At 37.6% G+C, this 13,512-nt stretch overlaps 1 protein-coding gene across 1 annotated transcript in view; it reads left to right on the top strand.

The window, feature by feature from the left end:
* LOC126328216 (stromal cell-derived factor 2) overlaps positions 1 to 9,251 on the top strand; it is a 40,461-nt gene extending 31,210 nt beyond the window's left edge. The window contains exons 4-5 of the mRNA XM_049995998.1: positions 2,883 to 2,979; positions 5,299 to 9,251. Of these exons, the coding sequence (XP_049851955.1) occupies positions 2,883 to 2,979; positions 5,299 to 5,479 (278 nt within the window). The 3' untranslated portion in view covers positions 5,480 to 9,251. The remainder of the gene's footprint in view (positions 1 to 2,882; positions 2,980 to 5,298) is intronic.
* The last annotated feature ends 4,261 nt before the right edge of the window (positions 9,252 to 13,512 follow it).

The raw sequence follows: 13,512 nt of genomic DNA, 5'->3' as shown, positions 1-13,512 counted from the left end.
AAAAATTATGTTTGAACCAGTTAATTGAATAAAAAGAAAAAATGGAAGTCATTTTGACAAAAATTTAAAAACCAAAATCTAAAAACCATCTGACAGGACTTGAATCCATCACCTTTAGCTTATTAGTCTTGTATGCTGGCCAATATGCTACACTGGCACTCGGGATGAACATCTAGATTATAATGCTCCAGACTATCAAGCAGAAAAAAATTTATTTGTTGATTGTTTATAAATGAAGGCCCACTGCATGAGTGGCTTAATGGTGGGTTAACATTCAATCCTAATGTACACCATCATAGAGATAGTTTTGAAAAGTTGATCCAACCACTGGGAACCCCTCCTTGTAAAGTGCCAACAAATTACTGCCTCATTGTACTCAAGAGTGACTAACTTCTTGATTGTAATTCAGAACTGAGAATGGACTACCACTCACCTCTGCATGACCAGTGGTGACATAAACAACACAAAAAGAAACATTCATACATAATTTTTCCTACAAACATTTTTCTTCAAACATAAGACACATCAACATGTCCATGTTTCGAGTCACAAACTGGCTGACATGAACTGTTTGCTGATATGGGGGATGAACACAGTGCTTTTGATTTTTAACCTGGACTATTAGTAGTCAACTTGTTGTTGTTGTTTCAGTCAGTGCTGTAATACTGAGCACTTGTTGTTCTCACATTTTTCTAGTCACTCAATGTTCTTCATGACATGTTTGAACATGAATGTGGTGTGATGTTACCTTTGTAAAAAATATTTTTCCACTGTGAAAATGGTATTCTGAATGAAATTGGATGTGAGTAAATTGATTTACAAGATAGCATTGTGTTCATCATGCATTTCAACAAATAATTGGTGCTTTTCACAGTGGCCCGAAGAAAGTACTTTAACAAGAGCTATGTTTTAATTGTTGATGGCAGTCACCAACAATTATGATCTTAATGATCACCTGCAACCAGTAGTTAACAAGGAGTGCATATTAGACAGTATGTAAACCCATCCTTTCCTAATTATTTCTATCCTGGCTGTGCAATGATGTTAAAATTTCATAGTCATAATTAGTTAGAGATAAAATAAGAATACCAGTATTAGTAAAAATAACTATAGCATCTAAAAATAACTAAAATCTATCAAATATAACACAGAATAGTTCACTCATGTTGAATAGTTGTAGTAGTGCTTGATTTTTGACCTTGTATGGAAGAATGAAAGATCTGCAAAACAACCAAAATATTTTCTAGTGCAAGAAAACATGTCATGTCTAATATGTAGCGGTACGACAATAAAGTTTGTACAAATTTGGTGCAGGAATTCTAAATTATATGTTTACACATTAATTTAGTGGAATAGAATATTCACAAACAACTGCAGCAGCTCAGTAGAATTGATAACAAACACCTTTCTCTGCCATACTAGTAAAGTGCGGACACAATAATGTGACAGTCGGTCACGAGTGTTAACAAATGAGGACTGGCCTGGGGGATATATGTTATGTGTGTGGGGCGAGGGGGAGGGGGGGGGGGGGACAGACCAGAACAAGAAGCTCTGCCTCCATCTTGCAGGCCTGGTAGCTTACGTTATAGTTGTTGCTCTAGTGAAGGCAAAACTAGAAAGATGCTCTTGGCAGAGAACTCGTTTCAAAATAAGAAAAGAAAACAGTAAGCAGTGCACAACTCAAAGCAGAGTACACAAAGCATTAGGTAACAGCTAGAGCGAAATTGTTTGGTTCAGAATGGCTCTGAGCACTATGCAACTTAACTTCTGAGAACATCAGTTGCCTAGAACTTAGAACTAATGAAACCTAACTAACCTAAGGACATCACACACATCCATGCCCGAGGCAGGATTCGAACCTGCAACCGTAGCGGTTGCTCGACTCCAGACTGTAGCAGCTAGAACCGCACGGCCACTCCGGTCAGCGAAATTGTTTGCTGAGGTTAGCAATGTTGTAAATGTGGTAGTTCAGGCCCGAGCTCAATTGTTATCTTGTGCAACCATAGTTTAAAACACCTTTGCCTAAAGCTGCCACATTAAAGTGACAGTATTATAAAGGACATTAAATGTTCTTCATTTGGTAATAAATTATTAATCACAAAATGATAGAAAAATTGTCCCAATTGACTTTTCTCCAGCTTTGACCTAGTGTAGTTCGAAAGCAGTGAATGGTAAGCCATGAAATTTTAACAGTACATAGAGCACAAAAAGTTGTACATCTTATCCATATATCCCCCATCTATTACAACCAGTTTTAAATTTAAGTTATCTTAATGTGGCCAAAACTGGCATAACGCTTGCATGTAATTTTGTTTTCCTTTGCTGAAGCTTTTTTAAAGTCTCGAACTTTTTTGTCTTGAGCTCAAATTCTGTTCCGTTTAGTTTGATTCCCTTGGGAACATTGTGCAACATTTAATTCAAGGAGGAGATATTCCTAAAATATTCTACTGTATGGGGAGTAACCCTATATTAAGTTAGCTTTTGCAGTTAAACTGAAGTAGACTGATAAATCCACAGCACATGTGAAACTAACCACAGAAACAAGAAGAAAGAACTACTATTTAGTGACAAGAGCAAGTATCAGGACTCTTTAAGTGGTATTTGAAGTGTAAATCTGAATTTCCCCTTTTCAAATATAGCTGTGGATGGATGTGAATACATCAAGTTCCAGAAACAGTGATCGATTGCTGTAAATCTTTTCTCAGTAATTTGTAGTGCATTTTACAACATTAACGTTCACTTTGTGCATTCCATTTCCTGCAGAATAAGAGTTACAGGATTTTATTTTGTGATAGATACTGGATGGTAAGTAAAAGGGAAAAAAAATGGTTTTGATGAAGTGTCATAATATAAGACCTCTACCAGTGTCTTTCTCTTTTCAGGTGTTGGAGATTCAGGTGACCACTGGATGGTGTTGTGCGAGGGTGAATTTTGGGAACGTGATGAAGCTATAATGTTGAAACATGTTGATACGGAAGTGTAAGTAGAGAATTTTGACTACATTAAACTGATATTTGTATTCTGTGAGTTATGGTTTGCAGGTTGGAGTGTCACATTAACCATGTGCTAAAGTACTACTGTGGCCTAATGTACTTCCATGTTGTTGAACCTTCAGCTTTTTATGTTGGATTAATTTTTTTTTTCCCAACACATGGTTTTGGTTCCTCAGTTTCCGTCACCAATTTTCAATACACACATACCAGCAGTATGTGTGCCAGTAATCTGTTCCCAGTTGCTATCATGACTCCATCTTCCCTTGATGTACAGCAGAATCGCAACATTAGTTTACCATATGTCTGTTGGTAAAGGAAACCCATGATGGTGTGTTGGTTCTGCATTCAGTTTTCTATGACAAAGCTACAAAGTGTGTTCAAAAAGTAAGGCGACTGTATTTTTATGAAAAAATATTTATTTATTCATCAATATTCATGTAGGCCCCTTCAAAGTAATCCCCCTCAGATGTAATACGCTTGTTCCAATGCTTCTTCCAGTCCTTGAACCTCTTCTCATAAGCTCTTTTTGGTACAACCTTGAGTACTTCCAGCGATGCAGAAACAGGGTAGTCCACCTGTACCTTGGCCACAGTTTGTCAGTGGCCATTGATGCAGACAGACAGCTTGTTGGTTGTCATGCCAGCACAGTGGTTGCAGCTTAACTTGTAGACCACATAACTGGTTTCACATGTCTATTATGCTGCTAAACATGATATCCTTCGTTTCAATGACTGCTTCACAGCTTGTGCCATATGGATCCTTCCCACCGAGGATGATGGTTCAATCCTGCATCCGACCATTCTGATTTAGGTTTTCCGTGATTTCCCTCAATCGCTCCAGGCAAATGCTGGGATGGTTCCTTTGAAAGGGCACGGCCGAGTTCCTTCCCGGTCTTCCCTAATCCGATGAGACCAATGACCTTGCTGTCTGGTCTCCTTCCCCAAACAATCCAATCCAATCCTATCCTTCCTTCCCACCAACACCAGCTTTTCTGAATTGCACAATTGGGAACTTCCCCTGCAATACATCCTACGTTCCCATAACCCTCCTGGCCTCAAGCTTCGTTAGTCAATGTACACACCCATCCAGCCCTTTCCCTGCTCCTATTCCTGCGCTACACAACCGTCTTTCCACCATCCCACCTAGTCTTTTCTTATTTTTTTAAAAAATTATTTATTTCTCTCTCTTTCTCTCCTTTTCCGTTACTTCCTCCTCTCCCTCCCCACTCTCCCCTGCACGTCGCCCAACTTGCAGCACTTCACTGTCTGCCATCCCCACCTTACTATTCCTCCCGCTCCCTGCCCCAGCCTCCTGTCACCCACCAAGTTGTCACTCCCATCATGCAGTGGTGCTGCTGCTCGCAGTGGGGTTTCAGTTGCCTGAGACTGCAGTCATGTGTGTGAATTGCAGTTGTGTGAGTGTGTGTATGTGCTTCTGTTTGTCTATTGTTGACAAAGGCCTTTGGCTGAAACCTTTAAATTTGAAAATCTTTTTGTTGTGCTTATCTGTGACACAGCATTTCCGCTATATGGTGAGTAGCAACTTTCCTTCTCATAATATAGAGACTATTGATGTATTTGATGAGGGTTTTTAGAAGTCCAGTATCAATTTTCTGCAAATTATGTATCCCTATTAATGCAGCCATGCATCACCTGTGCATTTCAGGCCAACCTATTGTACACAGAGGCAACAGTCAACTTCAGTACTGACATGGAGTAATAGTATTTGAATTGCTCAATTAGTGCACTTCTGTTATTTTGCAAAGTTTCAGTTTGAGTTTGTGCACAGCTCTGTGAGCAGATGCTACTAACAGCAACCTGAAGTGCTAAATGGCATAATTCTGTTCTCTGATGGTTTTCCTAGACCACTCCTAACTTTCCTACTTTTCGCTAAAACTGATACTCCATTTGCTACAGTCCAAGGAATGGGCTGCGATATAAATGGCAATTGAATCATATCCTCTGGCATTAGTTCCCACAGCAATGCAGTATACAGCACTTGCATTGTATATGAAATACACTGATTAATTGTGTATGGTTGTGTAACATGTTTGGCTCATCTGTTTACAGATGGAGAAAGTTAATCATTAGGGAAGGTGTTTCACTTAATCCATTTTGTATAAACTATGGAGAAAGTCAGGGACAGAAACTATTAAAAATTATAGTTCTAACCTTGTATTATTTTATGTATGGGGAACCAGACAAACTTATTTCATTTTTATTCAGTCGTAAATATAACTTTTAAGATTTTAGGCTCAAGTAAATATTTATAAAATGTAAATGTAATAGATTTTTAAAATTTTCAGCTATTTATCAGCAACTGGTCGGACATATGGACGCCCAATTAATGGCCAGGCAGAGATTGTTGGGGTTCCGACACCTGCTGTAGGACATGTACACTGGAAAGCTATGGAAGGATTATTTATTCACCCATCTGATTTCAATCCAAAATCTCAACATACACACACTCATCATACAGAACTGTGAAAGTTTATGCACTGTTACTGCCCAACAGTTCATCAGCATAATCATGCATTCATTTTGTAGTAACAAATTCTTTTATTTAATTATTTTATTGGATTCTGTTCATGAGAATGCAGTAAATGTACCTGAGGAAAAATCATTTTCTCACATATATTGTAATTATGTGTAAGTTATATTTTTATGCTTGCCTGTCAGTGAGTTTGTTTTGTGTTTTTGAAATCAAAGCCTATATTAATTTTATATCAAAAGATAAAACATATCTCTAGGTTGCTCTTCTGAGCATTTAAGTTTGTGATATATTTTAAAGCCTCTTGAATTATATTGTTACAATAGAATACATGAAGACTTCAAATTTTGTACTGCAGTAAGTTATTGTAAACTTTAGTTTCATTCACTTTACAGGAAAGAAAAAGCAAGCACAAAACAAATTGATGTACTAAGGTTGAAAACAGTATCCCCTCTTGTGTTACGGAAACACACATTCTGTCATCTTATCACAAGATGTGTATGTAACATAGAAACATTTTAAGGAAAGGGTGCTTGTAAATAAATAGATTAAACTTATTAAATGTATTACATGTGTCAGAGTGAGTTTGAAAGAGAAACTATTTCATCCTGTGAGGTAACACAAGTATATATTGCTGTGACTGTTATAATCTGCCATTGTAACACATTGAGAAAATCATGAACATTTGAGACAGGAGATTGATTAAATGTCCAGATGAATACAGTGACAAAATATTCATGAAATTGTCATCTGATTCTGCTATGTTCTGGGATAGATACAGTCGGTGTATGGCAATGTTACTGATACTGGTGCCACGAGCGCTTGTATTTCCCAGTTTTATTTTTCTTTGTTATTTATATTTTTCAACAGATTGCTTTATATATCCTGTCACGACAATAATTTTGGTGGATATTGATACAAATTGTAGCTCTCGTTTATGTGTGAAATGCAAGTAAAAACCCTAGCAAAAGCAGGGAAGGATACTACTGGAAGAAAGACAGTAAGGCAGCATATTAAGAGTAGGTGGAGAGGTTGGTTAGGGTGACATTGAGAAGACGGGTGCAATCAAGATAGAAAGCAGAAAGGACAGTGCTTGTGATATACGATTTCCAAGTGTGGGTTGTGTGATGTAACTGTGACATGGTCATGGGCTCAATATCTTATCTTGTGAGACTGTATTATATGCAATAACTGAACATAAATACAAAATATGGATCCTGTTTCAAAGCCTGCAGTATATGATATGAACCTTTGCATTCCATTCACAACTATGGAAAATGAATGCCCCATTCAGTTTTGTGATCAAAGTTTACATGTACATTGCTGTTTTTGAGGCATGTAGTTGTATCTCTAATGATCTCATGTCAATGAAATTATCAACTGCCATGGAAATGGCAGTACTTTCTAATAACAAGGTATTTAAGTCATTTATATGTGTGATTTTCATTGTGTGCAGTGAATGTAAAGCAGTTTGTAGCTGTAGTGATAATGTTCCATATCAACATATTTTGTATTATGTATTCCTCTTCATGTTCCTCAGTGTGAATTAATGTTGTTGTGCCAGTTTTTCAGCAAATTATATGTTGAACAATATGGTAAAAAGTTTGTAGATTAGTGGACACAATTAGTCATCACCAGCTCTTCATGAACGGCAGTCTAAAAGCATTTACATGCATGAAAAAGTCAATAGAAAGAAATATTCAGACCAGACAAAATGGCATAACAGTACACTTTGCTAATTATGAAGGCATACATCTTCTTTCCTGTGAATCTATGAACTAAAATTATAGTGCCTCACGAAGGCATACCATTTCTCTCCCGAGAATAATTTCAGTTGCGCTCTTTGTCTTCACCCTGTGCTTAACAATTCATAATGACTTGAATATGCTAATGGTTGTTGCCCGAATGTAGAAAGAGTAGAATTTAAAATCTGCCCAATTCAACTGACAGATGCAAGTTTGGACTGTGATAAGTTCAGCTTCACTAGGTGTTAAGTTACTGTAACATATTTTTATAAAATTATGATTTCAGTCACTTTACAAACATGTCCCAGTATCCCTTTTTTCATCTCCTTAGTTATTGTCAGTGGTTCACCTTTTTAAGGTTCCCAACAAATATTCTTATCAGGTGAATTTTCCAGAATGCATCTTTCATCCTACAAGAGAGTGTGTGTTATGGAACTTCCTGACATATTAAATCTGTCTGTTGGGGCTCAAACTCAGAACATTGCCTTTCATGGACAATGCTCTTATCGACCGAGTTATCTGTGCGTGACCCACAGTATCTTTTCCTCCAGGAGAGCTGGGGTTCTGCAGGGTCTGCAGGGGAAGGTCTTTGAAGTTCGGAAAGTGTGACAAACTGTGTATTGTACCTGGAATGCTTATTCAGTAAGAGCATTTCCCACAAAAGACAAAGTTCTGGGTTGGAGTCCCAGTCTCTGATGGGAGATTTCACAGTTAATTCCACTGGCCAGCTATTCAGAATATTGTAGTCAGATATTTCGGTGCCATAGAAAACTGTTAAATGTAAATTAATCATAACTGAAGGCGATATTGCTGAATGAAGGAATGACAGATTTTAGGTCCTCCAGTTGAAAAAGAAAATGTTTTATTGAGTAATTTTTTGTTTAGGAGATGCAGCACTGTAACAAAATCAAAATTTATGACTCACTCGGATATAATATTTGTAATTAAAACCTTTTAAGGACTTTGAGAAATAGTAATAGTACATAAAAAAAGTCAATAAAAATTTTATGAAGAAACTTTTCACTCACCATCATATGGGTCATGCATATGTCATGCAGTGTATGTTGCAGTATTGCAGCACATTATCTGCAAGCTGTCTGTGCAGCTCACTGATAGTGTGTTGTGAAACACTTGATAAATCCAAGAGATCTTGCTTCTTTCCATACTGATTGCATGTTAGAAAATTCATTTTGGAAGATTAGGTAAAGGATCTATAGATATTATGTAGTTACAAACCTCCATAAATTTTTGGTACTAGGACCCAAGCTACAACTCATCATTAGGCCACTATACTTCGTGACCGAGAAGAAGATGAAAAGTAATGATGACTGCAGGAATCAAATTTTTATTTACTAGAGCAGGGCCAAAGGCTGCTGTAAAATTGTAGACATATTGATTTTGGATTTCTGTGGTTGCTAACTTTCCCAGGGCATAATCACTTAAATTCTAGTTGTTATCCAATAAATTACATTATTTTACATCGAACTCGTAACACAGTAGTATATGTGTTTGATTCTCAAAAATACAAATTGTTGAAACTTGTGTGTGGTGACAATTCTAAATGGTTTCCTGTCCTTGCTCATTTTCTCGTACAAATTTATTGAATTTAAAAAGAACTATTAGTTCTTTAAAAGCCTGTGGTATACCTCCAGTTACTTTACTGGACACACTTAGAACACCTATTTCCATAAACACATTGTTTTGATGATCTCCGCCTTGAATATATCTTCTAATGTGTCGTGTTCTATGTTTTAAGAAAGAAAGCTGAAATGCAGACACACTCCTTAATAACACAGGGCACAGCTTTGGCAAACTACGCAAATCACAGTCGCCCATTTACTACAGACATGACGTCCTTATGAAACTGCTGGGAATAAACTACTACAGTGTGTTTCAGTTTTACTCAAATAAAGGACACAATAACAAAAACAACAGCATTATATCCATATTGCATTATATCACCAAGAGAAAATGTAGTATCTTAAAGGCATAAAATGCCAGATGATAATTCTGTCTACTAGTTCACAAGTAAAGCAAGCGAAGGGCCAATTTTTGGAAGAATTCACAAGACCGCCTCTACGTAAACAGTTTCAGCTAACTGTAAAGTACACTGTAACAAACTCCATTTATGATGGATGATGAAATTAAAATGGCCATCTGAAAGGATAATTATTCAAAGTCGTGGAGGAGTAAAGGTAACCCCTCACTGCATAGTTGCATAGTTGTGGTGTTGGAAAAGGAGTTGAGGAAGTGGAGGGAAGGGTGTCTGGGGGCTTGGAGGGAGAGGCACAAAAAGAAATGTTAGCTGGCATTGTGACAGGAAGATTCTCCTGGCCTCAAACTCTGGTATCTCCAGGCCCACACCCACCTTCAACACTTTTCCCTATTTTATTCATTCTAGATTTTTTGTCATTTCCCTCTTTCTCTCTTTTGTTCTTCGGTATACCTCTCCCATTCCATTCCTGCACTGTGTGCCACATCCAACTCCCTGTGCCTGCACCAGGGGAGTTCACCAGTGCCAAATTCCTATACTTATTCCTTTGCTGTCTCTTCCTTCTCTCAGCCAGCCTTCCCCTTCAACCCTTCCTTTCCCTCTTGTCTTATGATTTATTACCTCAATATTTTTTAAATTATAGAGATGAAGAAGTGACTGTGCTCTCGTTGTTCAACCCTCCTGTGATTTTCTTACTGTGTCATATTCCTTTACCTGTCATTCCAGGTTTCTGTCAGTCATTCTATATTAAAGTTAAATAGGAAATCATTATTTTCGGTACCTGCTGTTTCCCTTCCCAGTCACTTTCTTTGTTAATGTGGTTATCAGATTGTTGTTCTGACTTAATGAGTATCAGTTCAGATTATTTGATGTATATCTTTGTTTTGAAAAATTGCTGAAACATAGCTCAGATGAACTCTTACGTTTCTGAAGAGGCCCGACAAAAATACTTGAGGTAACATTACTGTTCATCATATTGCACCAATATATGAACTGCATTTACTTTTTCTTTTTGAAACTGTTGACTCACTTGTAATTATAATCTATCGGCAGATATTTTGTTACTGCAATATAGTTCCATTAAAGTAGCCATGATTTACCCTGTTCTGAACTTTTTCATAATTTCACATGAAGCCGTAACTGCTGTATTTGATTGTATGGGAATGGTGCTTCATATTGCTCTGTAGTATTTATTATCTGTTGGCAAGGCTCATTAGTGCTGTAACATCATTAGGAAGTGGCAACAGTAGTTTGATTGTTTGAATTTTTTCTCGTATCCATTTTGATTATCTAATGTTAATTTTTTTCTGTAAGCTGTTACTAGTATGTGTAATGCTTTTACTCCATTTCTCTGGAGTGTACAATGAAAAGGTTTCTACACTAGCAGTATTTTTTGTTTTGTGTGACTGCTGTACAGAATTTGATGGACATTTGCAAAGCTTGTCATAAAAAGTTGGATATTTCTGTCATATGGTATTCCATAAGCAACATACTTCATTTTACTAGTCAATTGTTTGTATGGCTTAACATTTCCATCTGACTAAGGTTCCTAAATACAAGGTTCTGAGTATTATGTGGTCACACTTAAATGGTTAATATTTATTGTTAATTAAATTTATTGTTGTAAATAAATTGTCATACCAAAAATGTTCTGTTTCATCTACCTTGTTTTTTGAATTAACAGAATTTTGGTGAATATTACTCTCATAATACACCACAATCGTAACAGACCAAGCAAACATTTCTGACAAATCTTATTTTGAATGACAACAAAGGTTTTTTAAATTTTTATAATGGTAGGCTCTTAGGGAAATTAAGGAGATGGTACCTGGATAAACTGAAAGAACCAGAGGTTGTACAGAGTTTCAGGGAGAGCATAAGGGAACAATTGACAGGAATAGGGGAAAAAAATACAGTAGAAGAAGAATGGGTAGCTCTGAGGGATGTAGTAGTGAAGGCAGCAGAGGATAAAGTAGGTACAAAGACGAGGGCTGCTAGAAATCCTTGGGTAACAGAAGAAATATTGAATTTAATTGATGAAAGGAGAAAATATAAAAATGCAGTAAATGAAGCAGGCAAAAAGGAATACAAACGTCTCAAAAATGAGATCGACAGGAAGTGCAAAATGGCTAAACAGGGATGGCTAGAGGACAAATGTAAGGATGTAGAAGCTTATCTCACTAGGGGTAAGATAGATACTGCCTACAGGAAAATTAAAGAGACCTTTGGAGAGAAGAGAACCACGTGTATGAATATCAAGAGCTCAGATGGCAGCCCAGTTCTAAGCAAAGAAGGGAAGGCAGAAAGGTGGAAGGAGTATATAGAAGGTTTATACAAGGGCGATGTACTTGAGGACAATATTATGGAAATGGAAGAGGATGTAGATGAAGACGAAATGGGAGATACGATACTGCGTGAAGAGTTTGACAGAGCACTGAAAGACCTGAGTCGAAACAAGGCCCCCGGAGTAGACAACATTCCATTAGAAGTACTGACGGCCTTGGAACAACCAGTCCTGACAAAACTCTATCAGCTGGTGAGCAAGATGTATGAGACAGGCGAAATACCCTCAGACTTCAAGAAGAATATAATAATTCCAATCCCAAAGAAAGCAGGTGCTGACAGATGTGAAAATTACCGAACTATCAGTTTAATAAGCCACGGCTGCAAAATACTAACGCGAATTCTTTACAGACGAATGGAAAAACTGGTAGATGCAGACCTCGGGGAGGATCAGTTTGGATTCCGTCGAAGTGTTGGAACACGTGAGGCAATACTGACCTTACGACTTATCTTAGAAGAAAGATTAAGAAAAGGCAAACGTATGTTTCTAGCATTTGTAGACTTAGAGAAAGCTTTTGACAATGTTGACTGGAATACTCTTTTTCAAATTCTAAAGGTGGCAGGGGGAAAATACAGGGAGCGAAAGGCTATTTATAATTTGTACAGAAACCAGATGGCAGTCATAAGAGTCGAGGGGCATGAAAGGGAAGCAGTGGTTGGGAAAGGAGTGAGACAGGGTTGTAGCCTCTCCCCGATGTTATTCAATCTGTATATTGAGCAAGCAGTAAAGGAAACAAAAGAAAAATTTGGAGTAGGCATTAAAATTCATGGAGACGAAGTAAAAACTTTGAGGTTCGCCGATGACATTGTAATTCTGTCAGAGACGGCAAAGGACTTGGAAGAGCAGTTGAATGGAATGGACAGTGTCTTGAAAGGAGGATATAAGATGAACATTAACAAAAGCAAAACGAGAATAATGGAATGTAGTCAAATTAAATCGGGTGATGCTGAGGGAATTAGATTAGGAAATGAGACACTTAAAGTAGTAAAGGAGTTTTGCTATTTAGGAAGTAAAATAACTGATGATGGTCGAAGTAGAGAGGATATAAAATGTAGACTGGCAATGGCAAGGAAAGCGTTTCTGAAGAAGATAAATTTGTTAACATCGAATATCGATTTATGTATCAGGAAGTCGTTTCTGAAAGTATTTGTTTGGAGTGTAGCCATGTATGGAAGTGAAACATGGACGATAACTAGTTTGGACAAGAAGAGAATAGAAGCTTTCGAAATGTGGTGCTACAGAAGAATACTGAAGATAAGGTGGATAGAGCACGTAACTAATGAGGAGGTATTGAATAGGATTGGGGAGAAGAGAAGTTTGTGGCACAACTTGACTAGAAGAAGGGATCGGTTGGTAGGACATGTTTTGAGGCATCAAGGGATCACAAATTTAGCATTGGAGGGCAGCGTGGAGGGTAAAAATCGTAGAGGGAGACCGAGAGATGAGTACACTAAGCAGATTCAGAAGGATGTAGGTTGCAGTAGGTACTGGGAGATGAAGCAGCTTGCACAGGATAGAGTAGCATGGAGAGCTGCATCAAACCAGTCTCAGGACTGAAGACAACAACAACAACAACAGGCTCTTAGGTGGGCGACCTAATTTTGCAGCTTTACTTACTAGGTCCACAACTTTGCTTCTGCCATTTTTTCTGTAAGTGGGCTTTGTTGTGAAAAACTAAAAAAAAAATTATGATTCATAGTTTGCCCATCGCTCTGGCCACTATATTCTCCCATCTTTCGGATAGCATACGAATCCTGTGGCATAAGAACTGTGCGTCTTTTGTGGTGATCCTTGAATCGATTCAAGTTTGCACTTGTTCATATGATCAGAAGTTCTGGTCAGCCAGACTGTATGCCACTGATCAAAAAAGGTGGTAGTCAGAGAAAGCGATATATGGAGAATACGGCTGGAGGGATAGGACTTCTCATTTCAACGTTTCCATGTATT

Source organism: Schistocerca gregaria, chromosome 2 (assembly GCF_023897955.1).
Source record: "Schistocerca gregaria isolate iqSchGreg1 chromosome 2, iqSchGreg1.2, whole genome shotgun sequence".
In the NCBI taxonomy this organism is placed as follows: Eukaryota; Metazoa; Arthropoda; class Insecta; order Orthoptera; family Acrididae; genus Schistocerca; species Schistocerca gregaria.
Note: the sequence above shows the minus strand (reverse complement) of the source record. Positions and strands in the feature narration are given on the sequence as shown.